The sequence below is a fragment of the Caenorhabditis remanei genome, chromosome V, assembly GCF_010183535.1.
Source record: "Caenorhabditis remanei strain PX506 chromosome V, whole genome shotgun sequence".
In the NCBI taxonomy this organism is placed as follows: Eukaryota; Metazoa; Nematoda; class Chromadorea; order Rhabditida; family Rhabditidae; genus Caenorhabditis; species Caenorhabditis remanei.
The window spans coordinates 16,102,540-16,122,133 of NC_071332.1; the positions used below are offsets into that span (position 1 = coordinate 16,102,540).

A 19,594-nucleotide genomic window follows, 5' to 3' on the forward strand; every position below is an offset into this window, starting at 1 on the left:
CAAAAAAAGAAGGAAATGTTCGACAAATTTTTTTAGTACAGAAACATTTTATTATAAAAAATTCTCATAGCTCTGCATAATTCACGTTGTGTTGTTCTTCCACGATCAGTTTTTGATAACATAGCACCTATTATTTTCCAGAACTATTTTGGAGACCAATCAAGTTTTCGTTTCGATTTTCGAGACCAATGTAAAGTTCCGGTTCAGAGAACTAAGATCCCGTGAATCGATAAAATTGGTTGAGAATTTTGTATAGTATGAATGATTGATTGAAGATTTCCTTTCTTTTCAAAAATAACCTTGAAAAAATGCCATCACTTCGCCGTTCGAGAACTATTCTATACTTCCTCACGGTCACCTGTTTTTACTGTCAGTTTTTCTGGATCTATAAGAAAAGCCGGTTGTCTGAAAACAGTGTTATTGATCCTTCCATGACATTAAATGCTGGTATGATAGTGGACACAACCAATGTGACAGTGCTGAAACTTCCAGTCGTTCACGTATTCTTGGTTTCAGCTTATTACTATCCGACATCTAAATCGTAAGGTTTTTTTCTAATTGATTGTTATCAAATTCAACATTGGTTTAGATTAGGTCCAAATGCAGTTGCATTGAACATGGTTGTAGACAGTAAAAGTCTGAACATTGATAACGCAACGTACAGCGTTGTTGGATCGAATTCGACACATCGAGTAATTTCAAACGCACCATCTCAAGTGTTAGTTGGCTTTTTTTTCTAAATGTTGCATCAACTAAAAAAATATTTATTTCAGAGAAGGCGTTCCAAATTGTAGGTATACAACAGCAATGGCAAGTACAAATACTGTTTCAAATCTGGCAAAACTTGAAATGGAGTCTACTGGTATGACTGTAGAGGTGAACTTGTTTTTCAAGAAAATATAGATATTCAACAAATTCGTACTAGATCCCGTTCAAAATAGCTCGTTACTCTGCTCCAAGACCTGTAATAATATGTATCTCGCCGCAATTCGTAGCCGAGCAATGGCAGATTTTTATGATGCAAGTGCACGTATCACATAGGTATGTTTTAACATTTAAATGAGAGATTTTTATTGCAAACACAATCTCGTCCGTGAGGAAATCTCGTGAAATTGTTTCATAAGTTTCAGATTTGGAGGGCACCTTCACATTTACTTAACATCGATAATAGATTCTTATTTTGAACTGATGAAAAAATATGAGCTCCTTGGATTCATCACTATCGATTACTGGCTTCGAATGAAGTTTTCCAAAACGGAGACACCTTTCTTCGAACCAAATGGAAATGTTGAATGGAGAAACCAGGCGGGCGCACAAATCGACTGCTTGTTACAGTATAAGGTTTTTGGTTCAGCTGTTATGTTGCTTCATAATTTTTGTGTCGCTTTTTGAGGAAGCAGCTGAATATATAGCATTTTTCGATATGGACGATATTCTATTTCCAAAAACTTATCCCAGATATATAGAGGAGTTTCAAGCTGAGTGGAGTGTGGACCCTACAAGTAATTCTATATATTATGGACGGAGAGAGCACGAATTTGTGAAAGGCAAGTCACGAAGGTGGCGAAAATTAAATTTAATTGATTTTTTCAGCTGAAAATTTTTCGGAGTTCAACTTCCCCGATCTTGTCACTAGTTTACGATCCTCGTCGACTGTGAAACGTGGTAAAGTTGTAGTAAGACCAGACCGTTACAATTCCACATGGATTCACTACAGTTGGCATGATTTGAACAGGTAATCATTTGTATTTTGCATTTCCATAATTTTTTCCTGTTTTCAGCCGAATAATTGCATCGCCCAACTTGATTCATGTTCAACGACCAACTCAAAAACATGGAGATAACAAAATGCTAATAAAGTGGAAAATGGAATTTGGACCACTAAATGAAACAATTAAATCAGTTGATATAGCAGCGATTCAAAAAGAAATCGAAAAGATTCGCAATTCAACGATCCACCCTGATATTACCTCAAGACTTCCAACATCAGATTTTTACTTACCAATCGTGTTCGAGTGTTATTATAAATCATTTTATGGTGCCGCGTTCGACAATCAACCTGGTGGTTTCTTATGTCCAAATGCAGATTCCTGTGAACTGCCTCAAAGAGAAAACTTCAAATGCATTCACTCCGACGCCGAGTACCACTCAGGTCCTCATATGGTTCCGTACACTTTTCATTACGCCAAGAAACCGTTCTGGTCATCAAGCGTTGGTTGTTATCAGTAGGAGACTTGTGTTTTCATCGCTTCTATTACTCCCACTCTAACTTTTAAAACAACAATCTAATTCGGTGATCAAAGAGATAATTTTTCTACTGTGTTCAGTTTTGCGGTTATCTTTCCCAATTATCTCGTTCGTTGCTTCCGTTTCTTGGTAGAGTTTTGGTAGATTGTTCAATAAGATTGAATAAAAACTTTCGCTTAATTGAATACATCTATTCGAGTTATCATTAAAGTTGTTGTAGTTTATATCTCTCAATTAGTGAGATGATTCGTCAATCACACACTTATGCGCTTTCAATATTCTTGCTGTCGACATTTGGCACCCTATACAATTATCAAAAAATCAGAACTTTCATTGAACAATATGACAACTTAGTAAATAAAAAGTGAGTAGACTTCCTTCATAAAATGTAAATGAAATATTTTTTCTTTAGCGGGCTGTCGGGTAGTTGTCTTGTTCCTGAATGGAATCTGAAAACTACTTCTGACTTGCCACATTCTGCAGATTTTAAACAATGGTCTTCTATTCATTTAGGTGCCCTTGTAAGTGTGCAATTGAAAAAAAGTACAAAAACATTGTTTAGAGAAATATAATGGAAGCTGAAGCTAGACTGCTTTCAGCGTTTGTTTATCACGATCAAATTGCTATAATTACAACATCCCAGCATATTGATGGGTGAGATTTTCATGACTCCATTTATAATATTTTGTTAATAAATTTCTCTTGAAAGGCAAATGATACAGATATTTTATCTTAAAAAAAAACCCCCAGTTTTTTCAGACAAAACGCGACATGTCGATATTTTGATTGCAATCGTCAAGAAATTCCAAATTCTCAATTTGAAACTATCATTTTCCCGATGACTGTTATAAGATGTCCTCGTAGAGCAGGTGCAGAATTTGTTAGTGCTAGTTTCAATGGAACAGAGAAGGCTCATGATCCAATTCCATTGATTTTTCGCGTGCATGACAGTGAGAAATGTTGTTTTTTTTTAAAATTTGAAATCGTAAAAACGTTTCAGATCCTGTTCACGAGCTGGCAGTTTGTGCTGGACCGCTATATGGTAACGAGAGTAAATGGTTGCAAATTGTGGAATATGTGGAGCACCATAAACTTCTAGTAATAAAAAGTTTTGTTCACGAGTTTTTTTCAAAGTCTTTCAGGGCGTTTCATACTTCTATTTCACATTTTTCAATCTGAATGAGTATGATCGAAAAATCGTGGACTATTATACAAAGTTTGGTTATGCTGAATATACTTCGTATGTTACTGAGTATCATCGATTAGGCTGGATGTTTCACTTGATACAAACACAGGTGACGCTCACTTTTTCAATAATTTTTAACTTGAGGATTCTCAGGAGTGCCATCATCGAAGCCGTTATCATTCTAAGTGGGTTCTGAATATTGATATCGATGAACGTGCAGTATACACGGGCCCGGAGAATTTTCTAAATTACTTGAGGTACATAGATTCGTTTTGTGGAACCGTTCAAAAATATTAAAATTCAGATTATTACCTCCAAATATCGGAGAAATTAGTTTCATAATCAACAGAGTGTTAAAAACTAACACGAATCCAGAGAGATTTACTAATTCAACGAATTTGCAATCCGAGTTAATGTTTCTGAAATATAACAAAACTACCGAAATGAGTTGGTTTAATTTTAAAGGTGCAATACGCCCGGACCTAGTTTTTGTCCTGTTTTACCATTGGTCATATCGTCAAGAAGAAGGAGTACGCGTCATGTCAGTTCCCAAAAGAATTGCCCATATCAGGTAGTGGATCGGAGGCAGGGCTGGGCATTGTTTGAGAGGTCAAATAAATTGTTTGACCAAATAATGTTTGAATATTTTTTCCAAACAATTTATTTGATCAAATAATATTTGAATTTATTTTTCAAATAATTTATTTGACCAAACATTATTTGAAATTTTTTCTCAAATAATCAAATAATTTCAAATACCTTCAAACATCTCAAGAAAATGTTTTATTGCCAATAAAGGCAGTAAAAAGAAAAAAAACAGTAGGCTATATTTTAAAACATGTAAAAATCAAGGAAAAATACTATTTTTTGTTAAATTTTCCGTCCTGAAAGACTTTCTCGAGTTCGAAGTAATTATTTTCCCCTAACCATTCGGCAGTTTGAAGAGAAAAATTATCATAAATGATACAAAGAAATGGGTTTCAAATTATTTGAAAATTTTCAAATAATTTGGTCAAATAATTTTATTTGATATGAATTTGTCAAACATTATTTGGTCAAACAATTTGTTTGAAAAAAAAGTTCAAATAATTATTTGAAGCAATTTATTTGACTTTTACCCCAAATTTCAAATAATTCAAATAATCAAACAAATAATTTGCCCAGCCCTGATCGGAGGTTGTTTGTCTTTAGAAGAAAACTACAATTCCAGACACTATCGAAACGTTGATTATAATGCTTTGAACGGGAATTGGCTCGAAAATTATAACGGAACGTTGAAGGAAACTCGATTGACGCCAAGTTTCGAGAAAACCCTGGCTAATTTAGTGAGAGAAAAAGTTGAATATGTTTACAACAACAGATGGGTTCAATGTGAAGAAATTCCGTCAATGTTTTTCACCCGATTCAAACGGGGAATTCTTGATTGTCGATTTAAAAATGAGACGGGAGTGTGAAATGAATATAAAATGAGTTCATGGAAACGCTTCGAAACTTTTTTTGTGTTCTTTGGTAGTGAATCAACATCTAAAAATTGCTGTTTGAGTGAGAATCGTGAATTGGATAAAGTTTCGGTATGGATATTTTTGAAATCTTTGATCTTTAAAATTTTTGATAAACAATTACAATTTTTTAATGATTTGTGTGAACCTTGATAATGGATACTCATAGGAACCGAAGATGTGCGACCTAAAGACAACTGCGTTTCTAAGATTTGGCGGAGCAATATTAGTTCTTTTACAATGCAATGTTTCCCTTTGACAATAGTAGGGTCTGAAATTGTTTTATTGATAACATCCTATCTCGTATGACCAAAATGAATTATTGGAGAAATGAAAAGTGAACGGTTCCATATGATGTCCCGAAAAATATTCTGCATTTGAATGCACGCATTTGACATCTTCATTTTGTAGCAGTTCACATGATTCAGTGTTGGGGCATTTCCTCTCATTGGGTTCAGATTCAGGTAATAAAATATTGCTCTTGCACTGAAAAATGATTGGAAAATAATAGTCAGCGCTAGGAAGTTCTTGCGCAGCTGAAAATATTTCTGGATTCCCCTTGATTCTCGTTATATCTTTCTCAATTGCAATAATATCCGCAGGCCGAATTTTTCCCGTGAACGGTTCGAAATCCGTCTCAACCAACTCTGTTATTTCTTTATTACGATTTTTCTCAAGCGGCCACTGAATATGAGTAATGTGTGAGTTGTGAATCGTTTGTCTATAAAAAAATCTCTAGAAATGTGTTTTTCAAATTCAAAATGCACCTGTTTTCCAGAATTTCGTTCCGACTTCCACTTATACCAATAGAGTTATGCAAATACGGTTTTACTACAACTGCTCCATAGCCAAACTTTGTTGAAGACCTCAGACTTCCGAGCACATCATAGAAGCTGAATTCCAATATGTGTGGAGCTAGAAACAGAATAACTAACTCTTTTTCATTAAACTGAAAACTCACACTTCACGAATTCATGTTTTTCTCTTAAATAATAAAGAGACGATGTATTATCATGTAATGAAAATCTAGTGTGAAACTCCCTCAGATAACTGGGATAAATTGTTGGAAACAGAATATCTTCCATTTCAAAAAAAGCTATGTATTTTGCAGCTTCCTGAAATTTTCAATATACACATGTAATTGAAAACAGAACAAAAATACCTTGTACTGTAAAAGACAGTCCGTATATGCGCCTGCTTGGTTTTTGAACTCTGAGTTCACATTTGGCTCAAAATATGAAGTGACCGATTCAGCGAATTTCATTCTCAGCCAAATGTCGATAGTGATGTAGCCTTGTCTTTCATATTCTCTCAAAAATTTGAAATAGGAATCTACCATGGAAGTGATGTATATATGGAGATGAGCACCAAACTTTCAAAAAACTTTGTATCCGTTATTCTCATCGTCGACCTTACCGATGTGCTACGTGTGCTTGTATCATAAAAATTTGCCATTGCTCGGCAAGATATTGAGGGGCAATACATATCATAACTGGTTTTGGAGCAGAGTAGCGCGCCAGTTTGAAAGGAATCTGCGAGAAAATAGAAGTGACCTGCAATCACATATGAATAGTTTAAAGATACCTCTATTGTTGAACCTTCCGACTCTAGTTGTAGCTTTTTTAGTTTATCTACAGTGTTAGTTATAGCAACGACTGATGCATATCGGCAAGCATCAGTACCTTCGCTTCAAACAAGACGATAAGAATTATCTGTACTAAAAATACTTACCTCTGTAAAATAGCCGATGAAGATTTTTCTTGTGTTTCATTTGATCCGACAACGTTGAAAGTAGATTTTTCGATATTGAAGTTGACAGAGTCGACAATGCTATTCAATACTACTGCGTTTTTTCCGAGGCTGAAAAAAACTTGAAAAAGTGTTTTTAATGCGAAGAAAACAAACGCCTGAGAATGGGGATAATAATAAGCACTGACTATGTAAACATGAGAAACTGGAAGCTTCCTGCTCAATATCCTAGTCGGGTCGTTCAGCACACCAGGAAGAAGTTTCGGTATTGAATTTCGCGACACTTTAGGCACAATCTTCGGTTTTTCATGAAGCACGTCAGTAATGTTTCGGTCGCCCATACTATTCTTATAGTAGTATATGAACAGCATTAATATTGTGACAACAGGAAAAAGTAAAAATTTCCTGTATCGGAAAATGTTAATTCTAAACTGTCTCAACGACGCCATCGTGTGTTTCTCAATCCAAATAATTTAATGACTTCTCAGGTCTCCGTATTCTGATCTCCCATCAGCGGAAAACGAGAACAGGGTAAGATGACTATTCAGTAAAACATTGAATACATAGATTTGTAGTTACGATTGCACGAAAACAGGACAAACTACTCACTAACTAACGAAGTGGTTCCTTGGTTGACCAATGTATTCGAGAAGAGATAACTATCTATTTTCCGCATGTCTAGTTTTTGTTTGTGGGTTTGAATTACGGTTTAAAAAATCAGGCCACAAATGATACAGAAATCCGTTGACGGGTTTTGCATCTTTTCTTAGATTATACCAAACAAAATGGCTAAATTTGGTATTTTTGAATTAACCATTTCATCCTGTGTAGCACAAATTGCTTTGAAGGAAATGAGAGTTCAAAATAAAAGATACTCAGGGGTTAGCGGTTCTTGGGGGACCTAAAATAAGCCACCCAATATAACTTTTAGGTTATCTTATTTCTTTGAGGTCTAAAACTTACAACATGTCATAAATACATTTTCGCCCAAAATGAACGCAACAACCAAAACCAAGAGAACGAGACTTGTCCTACGCGAAAGATCGTATCTCAGCACTTCTCGTCAAGAACCGCTCTTTATTCGGGAATAATAGTTTTAAATTAAAAAATGTATGCTGTTGATAAGTTTAGTAGCTACACTTTGTATTCACTGATAGTTATTTTGTCATGTACAGCATTCGTGTGTATTTTTTCTACTAATTACATTCATAACAATTCAAAGTAATGTTTAAGCAAAGTAGCTCAACAAAAAAACTAAAAACATGATCTTTTTGTATTCCAGAAGTACTACGGATCCACTGAAACGACCAATAAAAGCTTTTATACTATCCGCTTATTACTATCCTTACTCTAAAAGGTATGTTTTTAATATTTTACTGAAATTGGGGTAAGAAAACAAACTTCAGCTTGGGTAAAGACGCGTTTGCACTTGTGATGAGCATCAACTTAGGAAAAAGAAAAAGTAGTTATCAGAGACTTCAAGTTGGAGATTTGACGGATACGACAGAAATATCTGTTTTGGGGAGAAACAAATCGTCAGGTGTTCTTGTGCGTACAAATTACGAAAGGTAAGAAGCACTTAAATGTATATAATACATTTTCAGAAACATATAGAGCGTCGCATTGAAAAAACATACAGAGCGTCGCATTGTTGACTGTAATTTTTTTTGACGTTTGATGGAATTGACAACAGTTTATTCTTTTTATGTTATCGATAATCATGATCTTATCAGATCAACTCGCCTGTCTGGAAATACACATCACTCAATAAACGTTACACAAACGTATAACACTAAATCTTATAGAATCACCCTTCACGAGAATTGCCAAATGATTTCAATTTTTGCAACTGTTCAACTTTTACCCAATACTCTCAAAGTTTCAATGGAATCAAACGGCGTAGTTACAGAAGTAAGTTGAAAAACATTTGAATTTTACAATATTCTTTTTTTAACTAAAGATTCCATTCAAAATCCCAAGTTATAAAAAACGGGATGTTGTCGTGTGCATTTCTCCATTATACGTTAGTGAGCAGTGGCAGAACTTTTTACTTGCAGCTCACATATATAAACAGTAAGATAATTGGAAACATAGGTATCTTATATTCATTTTTAGATTTGGTGCCCACTTGCACGTGTATTTCATTAGCGCGGTGGCCTCATTTTTCCAATTAATGCATGAATATGAAAAACATGTAAGTTTAAGTTTTGCAAATGAAATATGCTTGAAAACTGATTTTATTCCTTCAGAACTACATAACAATGCAACCATGGGATCGTGTTTATTTTCCACATGTAACAGGTGACATAGCAGATGTTTATCAGCAGATGGAGTTTCAAAATTTGGCGGCAGCCCAAACTGATTGTCTCCTTCAATACAAAGTTGGGTAGTTTTAAATCTGTTTGAAAACTTTAGTTTGATCCAGGAATCGGCGAAATTCATTACATTGTTTGATCTGAATGACATTCTAATACCAACGCTGGCTCCAACTTTAGTGGAAGAGTTTCAAATCTTGATGTCTGGCCAGTCTCATGTCTCATACATGATATATCCTCGACAAAACTATGAAGCAACTGTTTATAATAAAACAGGGTTTTCAATTCAATCAATGATGAACAGTCTTGTCGATAAGAATACCGTAACGATCACATTGACAATTTTGTTAATCATATACTTTGTATCTTTCCAGAGGCAAACAGGGAGAATAGTTATAAATCCTCACAAACTAAACTACACATATATAAATCGCCCACTTTGTATTCCTAATGGATCGCGATCTATGGACGTTACTTCAAATTTTATAACTCATTTGGACAGTGTTGTTTGGGTAATACATAGTTTCCTCTGCATCGCCAATTTGTGAAAAAAAGTTTCAGGAGAACAACGAATTAGCAGAGGCAAGTTTGGAGTTTTTCAATCTTGACAACAGTACTGATAACATGTACAAGGTGTTTTTTGGTGACATTGAGGAAGACTTGAAGAGAATGCTGAAAAAACAGCAAATTGCTGAAATTTTGGGGACATTGCCTAACTTTTATTATTTCTATGATTTAGTGAACAAATGTTTTGAAGAGAAGTATTATCGGTTTATAAATCAAGATACTATTAACTCCGTGAAGAATGACTGCCCAGGACCACAAATGTGTGGATTCTATCAGCATCCGAGGATTGAATGTGTACATGTGAATGCAACGCATATTTTTATGGAACCCATCGAACCGATAACATATTATTATGCAACTGAACACCATTACACAGCTGACATCGGTTGTTATGCTCAATAACTTATATTTTTGATCTTCCTTAAGTCTTACATTGCTTTCTTATAAAATAAAAACGTATTTAAATTGTTTTGTTATTATTATTTCTTGAAAAACGCTTCCGATCAAACAGACGGATTTCGATTATTTCGTTGTGGATTGCCTGTAACGATCCCCATCTGCGAGTCTCAGTTAGATCGGACAATCTTATATCTGATCTAATTGTTCATTCATTCCGTGTTACTGTTCCAATGCGTATATTCTGGAGATACCAAACAACTTTGTTCTGCGTTGCACTCATATTCACGTTTTATATTGGTTTGTATCAAACTGTTAATTTATTATTTGGAATGTAAGCATATTGTCAAAAAGACAGAAATAGCATGAACTTTTTCAGAGCTCATATTATATTACCGTATCAACCACCTAAAAACAATGAGCTGAAAGCGTTTATCACTTCATCATATTTTTATCCAAAGTCTGAAAGGTATGTAATTTTGTTTTTAACATATTGGTTACTATTATTTTAGCTTGGGTGACAACTCTTTTGCGTTGGTTATGAGCATTAATGTGGCTAAAAGCCAAAAGGATTACATGGCGATACAAGGTGGTAAGATTATGGATGACGCCGAGTTAACAATATATGCCAACAATGGAACATTCAGAAAGATAGTACGAACAAACTATATCAGGTGCGGGAGAATTTTATAGCGGAATGTTTGACTGTAAAATTGAAGAATTACTCCTCACGATTATTGTCAAATGATCACGGTATTTGCCACCACACAACTGCTGCCAAATGTGGAAAAAATCGAACTAATTTCTGATGACGGCTCCACCGAGGTATCGACTTGGTTGAAGTTACAGGCAGGAAGTCTAGATTAATTCAGATCCCCTTTTCTCTACCATCATACCAAAAAGTGGATGTTGTGATCTGTTTTTCTCCTCTATACGTTTTTGAGCAGTGGCAAAACTTTTTACTATCAATTCACATGTATAAAACGTAAGGGTTGTATGTTTATCATCTGTTTAAAAAAGATTTCACTGTCAGTTTTGGTGCTTTCATGAATATCTACCTTATCAGCAGCATAACATCTATTTTTGTATTGATGCAAAAATACGAGAGCGCGGTGAGGAAGCTACTTGAAAATCATTAAAACTTGGAATTGCAACAGGGATACTTGAAAATTCAACCCTGGTATCGCGTGAATTTTCCCTACATCCCATCATATGTTGTTGACCCGTTTGTGGGGATCGAGTTCGAAAATGAGGCTGCCGCGTTTACCGATTGCCTTCTGCAATATAAGGTATGAAGTTGTCTCAGAACTTTAAATAATACTTCTCACAGGAATCTGCTGGTTACGTGGCTTTTTTTGAAATTGAAGATATATTGATACCAAGGATAGCTCCAACTTATATTGAAGAGTTTGAAAAGATAATCTCAGAATTACGAAAACCAGTTTACCTTATCTACAAACAAGATAACTATGGAGCAGTGGGAACTAGAAAAGGTTTAGAGTACTCCATCAAGGTCATGCTGGGTAGTTTGAGTTACAAGAAAGAGGTGTTCAACTCCATACAGAATGACTTTGGCCAAACAATAATACTTTCAGGATAAAGAAGTCATAGATGTACAAAGTTATGAGAAAGTAGTTGTTAATCCAAGATATATGAATTTTACTTGGATTCAACCAACATCATTCAAACCCGAAAACAACTACTTCAAGGTTACACAAAATAGTATAACTCACTTGAAAACTATTCGATGGGTATCCAATTTTCAGACTTCCCCAATAAAAAATGATAACTTTCAGAGCGATTACAATGTTCGTAAACATGTGCCTTTCTATAAGAACACTACCGAGCTGCTAATATCAAAAGAAAACTCGATCAACGTTGAATCTGATTTTCGTAGAATGTTCATGGACTATGAATCCGAGAATACGTTATTGGATTTACCGGAACGACATCATTACTCCGTTTCAATTTCAAAATGTCTCATGAACAATTATTACAAAAAATTGAATTCAAGACAGTTTGCACAAATTTCTTGTCCCGGCCCCCAAACATGCAAATTCGAAAAAATATACGGGGTGAACTGCATCCATGTTAACGCGACTCAAATACGGAGAAAAAAATTGTCACCTATCACTTTTCATTTTGCTACTGATCCATTTTTTACCTCTGATATTGGTTGTGTTCCTCAATAAATCTCACTTTTCTATCGACGTGTTTTCTATAGAAACGAGAAAAATTCGTATTTTATGCTAGAAGGCAAACTTCATAAAAAGACAAAAGACAAAAAGTGCTGGCCGTAGTAATATCGCGGCACATTCAGCTTTAGTTCAACCTAGTAATTCTGAAATGTCTCACAATATCACTAGTAAATTGATAATTGTATTTGTAGTTGAAAAATTTGTAGAAACTTTCTCTTGCAAGTTTACTAGGGCAACGCAAACAACTCATACGGAAAACTACGTGAAAAAATCAGTCCTGTTCTTTGAACAGCCAGAGAATTTCCTTTCAAGGCGCGTTCATCTTTAAATGAGACTTACAATGGGCTGGCCGGAAAAAACATTTTTATGCCCAATCCCTGATTTCTATAAGCAACGACATCATCAACATCCGAACGAGAAAACATATCTTCTCATCTAACTTCAAAACTGCTCTACTTTACTCCAACCATCATGTTAAGATTGGAAAGATGTTATCTATCTGTAAAACAAAAACCACAAAAACAGTCAACTAGACCAACAATATCTGACAGATGTTATCCTCTTTCCATCATTCTCGATGTTTTTCTGCTTGCTGTATTACACCAGTAGCTATCTCTTCGTCACATTAGTCATTTTTCGTTCCTCCAAAGTTTCCTGTTCCTTCGATGATTTCATGATAAGATAACGCAAAGTTTCTGCTATCCATCGAAGTTTTTTTCAAAAGATTATCTATCTACTGTTTCTTTGCAGCGTCATAAAGTTTTGTTCCGAGATAAAGTTCAAAAGTTTTTCTTCCTAGTAGCTTCAAAATTTCATTTTTAGGAACTTTGGTCATGTTCTTTAAATAAAAACACTTTTTTCGAATACCTCTTTTTGCGTTTTTTTTCAAATATATTTTTTGAGCATGCGTAAACAAATGTATCAAAATAGAAAAAGCTCAAAAAATCAAACTACAAACGTGCTCTCACTCTTTTCACATTTTTTATTGAGATTATGTATTATTTATCACGAACAGAGAACCCCTCCCAAATTGATTTATCATATTCAACACGACACAACTTGAGTTCTATTTTCCACCGCCAACTCTTTTTTTAATCTTATAGACTATGTCTGTTCCTCGTCATACACCATGCGCTGTCTGCGGTGGCACACCAAACGGGAGTAGGTACGGACCAGTAACCTGCCTCGGGTGTATTGTATTTTTTCGAAGGGCAATTCAGAAAGGAAAACTGCAACATTGCGAAAAACAGTGTTGGCGGGAAGTTGGACTCGGTGAGTACTTTATTTTGTACAGTCTCTAATTAGATATTTCAGACACAAGATCATGTTGTCGCAGTTGTAGACTACAAAAATGTCTCAGTGCTGGAATGAATCCGAATGGTTTGTCTTTTGAAAAAGAAGTAAGCAAAAATATGAATTAAAAACATTTTAAGCAATTCAAAATCGAGACAAACTCGGACCTCGTCAACCAAGGCGATTGGACGAGATTCTGGACAATATTGACACAGATTTCGATGGTTTACTACAGTTGCAGAGAAAACAGCGTGAACTCCATCAAAGATACAGTAACTCGAACAAAAAGGAAAACGTTAGTGGAGTTGTAAAGGTTAGTTTTATTTCAATTATAGCCTTTAGACATGTTTTCAGATAAAACATAGGCTTTACCGCCGCGCAAAACCATACGACATTGATTTGGTTCTCAAATTGAGCTTCCGAAATGCAATTGATTGGGCTAAACAGTTCAACTCTTTCTGGAATTTAAATGACGTGGAAAAGAAGCTGATAATGTCGGAATTTGGTATTGCATTTTTACTGATAGATCAAGCGTATAAAACATCATGTAAATCTGAGAAAGGATTTTGGCTACTTCAAAATGACAGTTTTTTACATTCCGATTATTTTCTTGGTATACCAGTTGAAGATGTTCAAAACGAGAATGCCGTGTTGCAGTCTACGTATGTTTATAAACACTTCTAATATTTAATCGAATGGATTGTTTTATAGGTATCATTCGGAGTTTGTCAACGATTTATTGGGAGCGATTAAACATCCTTTTTCGATCTTAAAAATTGATAAACTCGAATGCGTCATATTGAAAATTTTACTACTTTTGACACGTAAGTAACTAATTTCATAAAACCCTTTATTAATATTTGGTTTCAGCTTCATTTCCTGGAAGAGTGAAACTTGAAGATTCTGAAAAAATGATTTCGAAGTGTATGTCGAACTTGATGAGTTACTCCTTTAAGAAGTGCCCCGATAACGGAATGGTACGATTTGGAGAAGTTATTTTATTGATTAGATCGATTCGGAGTGCTGTGAAAGTGTTTTACAATCAGACAAAACTCTCTGTGAATTTTGATGTCTCTAAATTTGATTCATTTGTGAAAAATTGTTTTCTTTCGTAGTTTTGTGTTAGAGAATTATAAAAGTTATTTTTCAAAATCAATTTCATTTGTGATAATGACAAGTACAGTGAAAGCACATGGAGTCAAGAAACACAGAGTCTTCCTCCTTTTCTCAACGCCATCCGGCGTTTGAGCCGTTATCGTCTCTAGAAGACTTCAAAACCTACTTTTTTGAAAAAGAAAAAGTTCGGACATCAACAAAGTCCAATTTCCAACCAATCTGTCTAGGTCCCATAAAAATAGGTCTAATATGGAAGGAAATAGATATGATTGGCGACAAATAAACAATCAGGCGGAATCTGCTGATTTTTAAAGATGAGTTATATTTTTCTGATTAAAGAACGTTTTTCGAAGTCCGTTCATCATGGCTAAATTCTATTGAATTCCATATGTTACCACAAAAAGATTTATTGAATCACAGTATTCTTTACGGCAATTATTACTACAAAGTTTCAATAACAGTTGCATTATCCATATTGTCATATTTAACAGGTGTCCAATGAGGTGGAAAATAATCGTCCGGGTTGAAAAGTCCTTGCGGCTAAAAGAACTTGATCAGTGTAATCTCAATTTCAAATATTCAAGGCTTACTATACTGGTGTCATTTGTATACTTGATATCTGTGTAATAAACTTGATTTCCTTTTGAAAAATATCCCATCCACCAACCGAATGTTGAGTGAGGAGCTGGAAATTTGTTCTAGTGTTAAATAATAATTATGGGTAATTTTTAAAAACCTGAGAATAAGACCACATCACAGTGATATCGTGAGTAGAGAAGACTATCCGATGGCGAGTCTTTTGAGATATACGCTTCATTTTTAAGAACCTGAAATAATTGTATATTTTCCAAATGAGTAAAATGCTCACCTTTCTTCTGCCATTTTTGAGAACTATCGTCTCGTTTATCAACATTTCTAAATAGCTCAAATCGTCCCCAAATAATACAGTACGCATTCGCGTATTCCTCTTTTCTAAACGCTCATTTAATGTACTTCGCAAACTTATTCCATACCTTTGTCTTCAACAAATTTCATTGAGCTTATGATGAATTCCTTTTCCGGAACATGAGACCCAGTTCCCACGAAATCCGTTCGCCTCACATGTACACAAGTGCTGAAAATATGTTATTTGATGGTTTAGTGTGCTTAAGATAAACTAACACAAATGTAGATTTATTTGATTTTGGCAAACTGTCGAATGAGTTCGTTGGTTCTCTCAAATAACCAATCAACTCATTTCGCATACGAGGAAAATATTTCCAGCTCTGAAAACACCTTCTCGTATTTTTTCGTGTAACAAACAAAATTACTCACCTGAAAATGCATTCCTTTGATATGCAAGTACTGGTCAGTATTGTTCATTAATCTTTCTGGATTGTCGAATATGCAGCATTTCATATTGAATTCAACAGGGAATATCGAGGCTGGCAGCTAAAAAATATCAGATAGTTTACAGAATAGAGATTTTTGGCTCACTGTCTGGTTAATTATCAAAAAGTGATCAACCAGTCCTGGAATCAAAACATCCGTGTCATTCAGCATTTGATCGTGATAGTGGTCTTGAATAAAAAATGCTGGTTTCCTTTTCAGTTTTCTTGACATTGCTAAAAGTGCAGAAAGCTCAAAAATATGATTCCCCAAACGAGAAGACGCTGCCAGGTTGCTTGAAAGATACTTTTGATCATCCTCGTGTTTTTTTCTATTTGACATGGAATTTCGCAGCATTCCTATCGAAATTCTGAAACTCAATGAAACCTTTAAGAATATTATTTAGAAATCCAACTAACTCACAATTGTATGATATCGTCTTTCTTCCACGTTTTCATAAGCAAAGCTGAAAATTTCAATTTTCATAAATGTTTTATCATATAAACTAACCAGTATAAACTAACAAGCATATCAACAATATTCTTTTTCTCTTGGAACCAATATATTTGTTCAGAAAATACTTGATTTTCAACATTGCCGGGGAACAACAAAACAGATCAACTAGACAAGGGGCGCAACAGAAATGCATATTCGAGAGACTTAGATGAACAGTAATCTCATTTTTAATCTTGTCTTACTGGCACTTGTTCGGTTTCAATGTAACTATTTGCCTTATTTCTTGTTGTATGCCACTATTTTCTGATTGAACATACCACTTTACAGGTTAAAGCAAAAGAAAAAGAACATAGGACAATTGGAAGATGAAATTAGTGGGACAAAATAATATAAATTGTAATTTTCTTTGAATTATGCTGGGAAGTACTTTTTTTGGTGTTACTGTTCAGATCACTTTCAAAGTTTCCCAATACATCCCTGTGATAGGGATCAGATTCGTTCTTCTAATGACACCCCAGAATGTAATTAAGAGAGATAAATACAAAAATCGGCATGGAGAAAAATACTGCGATAGTATCGTTCAAAGGACTGATTGTGAAACCGGTACTGCAGAAAAAAAAATTCCGTATCCGTAAAAGAATTTTGTTGATGGTAAAACACGGGAAGATTGATGACGCCAGCATGAATTTAATGTAAAGGATAACACCTTAAACCAACTCAAACATTAGTAAACAATTTGTAGTATTAAATAAACTCTTAAGAATCTTTTACTGAAATCAACAAAATGAAGAGCGTTTGAAGATAATCTAGTTTAAAATTTATTGAATTTTATTGAAATGCATTCGGAAATATTATGAAGTAAGACTCGCTCGTATATTTTGAGATCCCATCTTCAAATTACTACTAATTTTACGGTGTGCGCCCAAGAGACTGTCATTTGTCTCTTTAGCACAAATACAACCTCTATGATTTAAGATCTCAAGAATACTGTGCTATGCGAATTTGATTTTGGTAGTGGTGAAGACTAAATTTAAACAATTCAGGCACAATGTGTCCAGTTAATATTCATTTTAGAGACCCATCGGTTGCCTCGAAATCGAGTGTTCTGCTCTTCCAATGCAAATTATTTTTGTATTACCTAATTATACGGGGAGCGGATTTTCTTCGTAACCATAAAGATCTCGACTCGGGATCTTTCCCCAGTAAGATTCTTCAACCAGTTTCTTCACTAACTTTTCATCAAAACTTTCTGCTGCAGATCCGTTGTCCAGATTCTGCCAATAGGATCATGTATAAAAATCGGGTGGTTCGGTTTCAGATCCTCTGTTTCGGCAATTTATAAGAAAAGCGAACGATGGGATCAACGCCGCCAAAATATTTCTGGATTATCGTAACGTTTTCGGTCTCATTGAGTGTGTACGGGTTCTTCTCTTTTCAAAGTCGTTATACAGTTTATGTAGATGGACACGTTGTCAATTTTACGGGAGGTTTGAATTGTTTTGACGACTTTATATTTAAATTACTTTGATTACAGTGGAAGACTTTATTCAACCGTTTGTAAGCTATTTTCCTGTGATTTTAGTAAGTTTTTGATCAACAACATGTGTTTTTTTTTCTCATCTAGGAAACTAAAGTTTCCTTGTGAAGGTAGTCTTTTCTTGACTTAAATCTGTTTCAGGCTGTTCCAGATAACAAATTAGTTTCATGTGGAATACCAAAATCCATGTCTCAATTGACAATCAATATAATGTGTTTATTGTATGATGAAGACAGTTTTTCAGCTGAAAGTAACAGTTTGAACGACACTTGGGTAAATAAACGGTAAGAGAATCATACACGGAAACATTATTATTCAGAAACTTTTTTTTTTGTTATCTATAGATTGAAATTCATAAGTTCTATATGCTCAATTTTTGCTCATTGTTCATAGTGTGTTTTGTAATTACTGAAACAAAAACTAATAAATAGTATTAATTAAGAGATTGCTTAGAAGAAAACGAGTTCCGAAACCCAACACCTCAACTATTGAATGACAACGAGACTGTGCGGTTTGCCTTCATTCGAGATCCGATTCAAAGATTTATCTCAATGTATTTGGATAAGTGTGTTCGGTGAGTTTTAATCTCGCAACCACCAAATTCCATTCCCTTCCAGATCGAAGGAGAAATATTGCTTTGATTGTGGCACCAACATGAGATGTGTTGTACAAGGAGTCTACGATGAATTGAAAAATCTTCAGAACTATCGACATGAATTCCAGAAATCTGGCGTTAGCATCATGGCGCAACATGCTGCTCCTCTTTCATGGTAAAAAATCTATCAGATATTTGAAAAGAAAACTCTATTTCAGGAATTGCAATTTTGATCGAGGGCTAGAAAAGTGGCATTTGCTGATGATGGGCTCAGATTTTGAGGAAAGGAAATCTTCGATTTCACATTTAACCAATATTTTGAAAAGACAAGGATTTAATGAAAGTTTAGTGGAGAAAATTCAACAGGATACTTTAGGTAGGCAACCTTGATCTCGAAACTTTTGCGATTATTATTTTCAGCTGGTGAAACTGCTCACGGAACCCATACTTCTCCTCATCGAGTCGAAGCTGAACGACAAGTACGTGAAGACCCATTTATAAGAGATCTACTGCACAAAATCTATTTCTTCGATTACCTGATATTCCCTTTCAAACGGGACGGTTTGGACGAAAAGTATCGGACAAATTTCTGGACTATTCCAAAGTAATTGTGTTGCTCGATGTTTATTCTGTGTTTTTATTCATGTCAGTTTCAAGATTTCGTTGTGTTTGCAAGTTACACAATTGTGACGTTCCATACAGATACATAGAATTACTAAGCATTTCGTTTGGGAAATTAGTTCATCTCTTTAACCTCAATCAGTGTATAAAAGGTAAATATGTTTCCAAAGCCAGTGATTGTTATAATACAATGGACTTATTCAGAAACTTTTAAAAACATTGTTGACTTTGTAAATTGAACATTAACGTTATATTATTTACAAAATGGTCTCCACTGAAAATTCCGAATTGTGTTTCTCTGTAAGCCGTTTCACAAAGTGCATGAATTTTTCATGTGTCTTCAAAACTTTCATTTCTGTAAAAGATATCGAAAAACTCATCATCAATCTCTCCACCACCCTTACAAAACCACAAGTGATCAGCTTTCTGGAATAAGAAGAATGAGTTTTCG

The 19,594-nt window shown here is 34.7% G+C and overlaps 6 protein-coding genes across 6 annotated transcripts; 5 read left to right on the plus strand and 1 right to left on the minus strand.

The window, feature by feature from the left end:
- Window positions 1-431: 431 nt before the first annotated feature.
- GCK72_020492 (uncharacterized protein) lies at window positions 432-2,229 on the plus strand (the record flags this gene model as incomplete). The annotated part of the gene is made up of 8 exons (XM_053733609.1): window positions 432-541; window positions 590-718; window positions 774-876; window positions 926-1,041; window positions 1,131-1,341; window positions 1,394-1,502; window positions 1,594-1,735; window positions 1,782-2,229. 8 exons carry the CDS (start codon window positions 432-434, stop codon window positions 2,227-2,229), a joined length of 1,368 nt encoding a protein of 455 aa, XP_053582522.1.
- A 589-nt stretch (window positions 2,230-2,818) lies between these two features.
- Window positions 2,819-4,887, plus strand: GCK72_020493 (uncharacterized protein; the record flags this gene model as incomplete). The annotated part of the gene is made up of 7 exons (XM_053733610.1): window positions 2,819-2,901; window positions 3,007-3,197; window positions 3,248-3,345; window positions 3,390-3,542; window positions 3,587-3,690; window positions 3,738-4,004; window positions 4,644-4,887. The coding sequence occupies 7 exons, from the start codon at window positions 2,819-2,821 to the stop codon at window positions 4,885-4,887; spliced, it is 1,140 nt and encodes a 379-aa protein (XP_053582523.1).
- A 3,056-nt stretch (window positions 4,888-7,943) lies between these two features.
- Window positions 7,944-9,965, plus strand: GCK72_020494 (uncharacterized protein; the record flags this gene model as incomplete). Its single annotated transcript, XM_053733611.1, has 9 exons — window positions 7,944-8,038; window positions 8,088-8,249; window positions 8,487-8,592; window positions 8,642-8,754; window positions 8,797-8,875; window positions 8,931-9,062; window positions 9,107-9,319; window positions 9,371-9,508; window positions 9,558-9,965. 9 exons carry the CDS (start codon window positions 7,944-7,946, stop codon window positions 9,963-9,965), a joined length of 1,446 nt encoding a protein of 481 aa, XP_053582524.1.
- Window positions 9,966-10,192: 227 nt separating this feature from the next.
- GCK72_020495 (uncharacterized protein) lies at window positions 10,193-10,826 on the plus strand (the record flags this gene model as incomplete). The annotated part of the gene is made up of 4 exons (XM_053733612.1): window positions 10,193-10,293; window positions 10,339-10,428; window positions 10,472-10,633; window positions 10,679-10,826. The coding sequence occupies 4 exons, from the start codon at window positions 10,193-10,195 to the stop codon at window positions 10,824-10,826; spliced, it is 501 nt and encodes a 166-aa protein (XP_053582525.1).
- A 2,437-nt stretch (window positions 10,827-13,263) lies between these two features.
- Window positions 13,264-19,130, plus strand: GCK72_020496 (uncharacterized protein; the record flags this gene model as incomplete). The annotated part of the gene is made up of 11 exons (XM_053733613.1): window positions 13,264-13,429; window positions 13,472-13,537; window positions 13,591-13,745; window positions 13,805-14,112; window positions 14,162-14,274; window positions 14,321-14,427; window positions 18,069-18,211; window positions 18,370-18,501; window positions 18,545-18,697; window positions 18,741-18,898; window positions 18,943-19,130. 11 exons carry the CDS (start codon window positions 13,264-13,266, stop codon window positions 19,128-19,130), a joined length of 1,689 nt encoding a protein of 562 aa, XP_053582526.1.
- Window positions 15,008-16,291, minus strand: GCK72_020497 (uncharacterized protein; the record flags this gene model as incomplete). Its single annotated transcript, XM_053733614.1, has 5 exons — window positions 15,008-15,106; window positions 15,157-15,251; window positions 15,303-15,393; window positions 15,881-15,997; window positions 16,043-16,291. The coding sequence occupies 5 exons, from the start codon at window positions 16,289-16,291 to the stop codon at window positions 15,008-15,010; spliced, it is 651 nt and encodes a 216-aa protein (XP_053582527.1).
- Window positions 19,131-19,594: the final 464 nt, after the last annotated feature.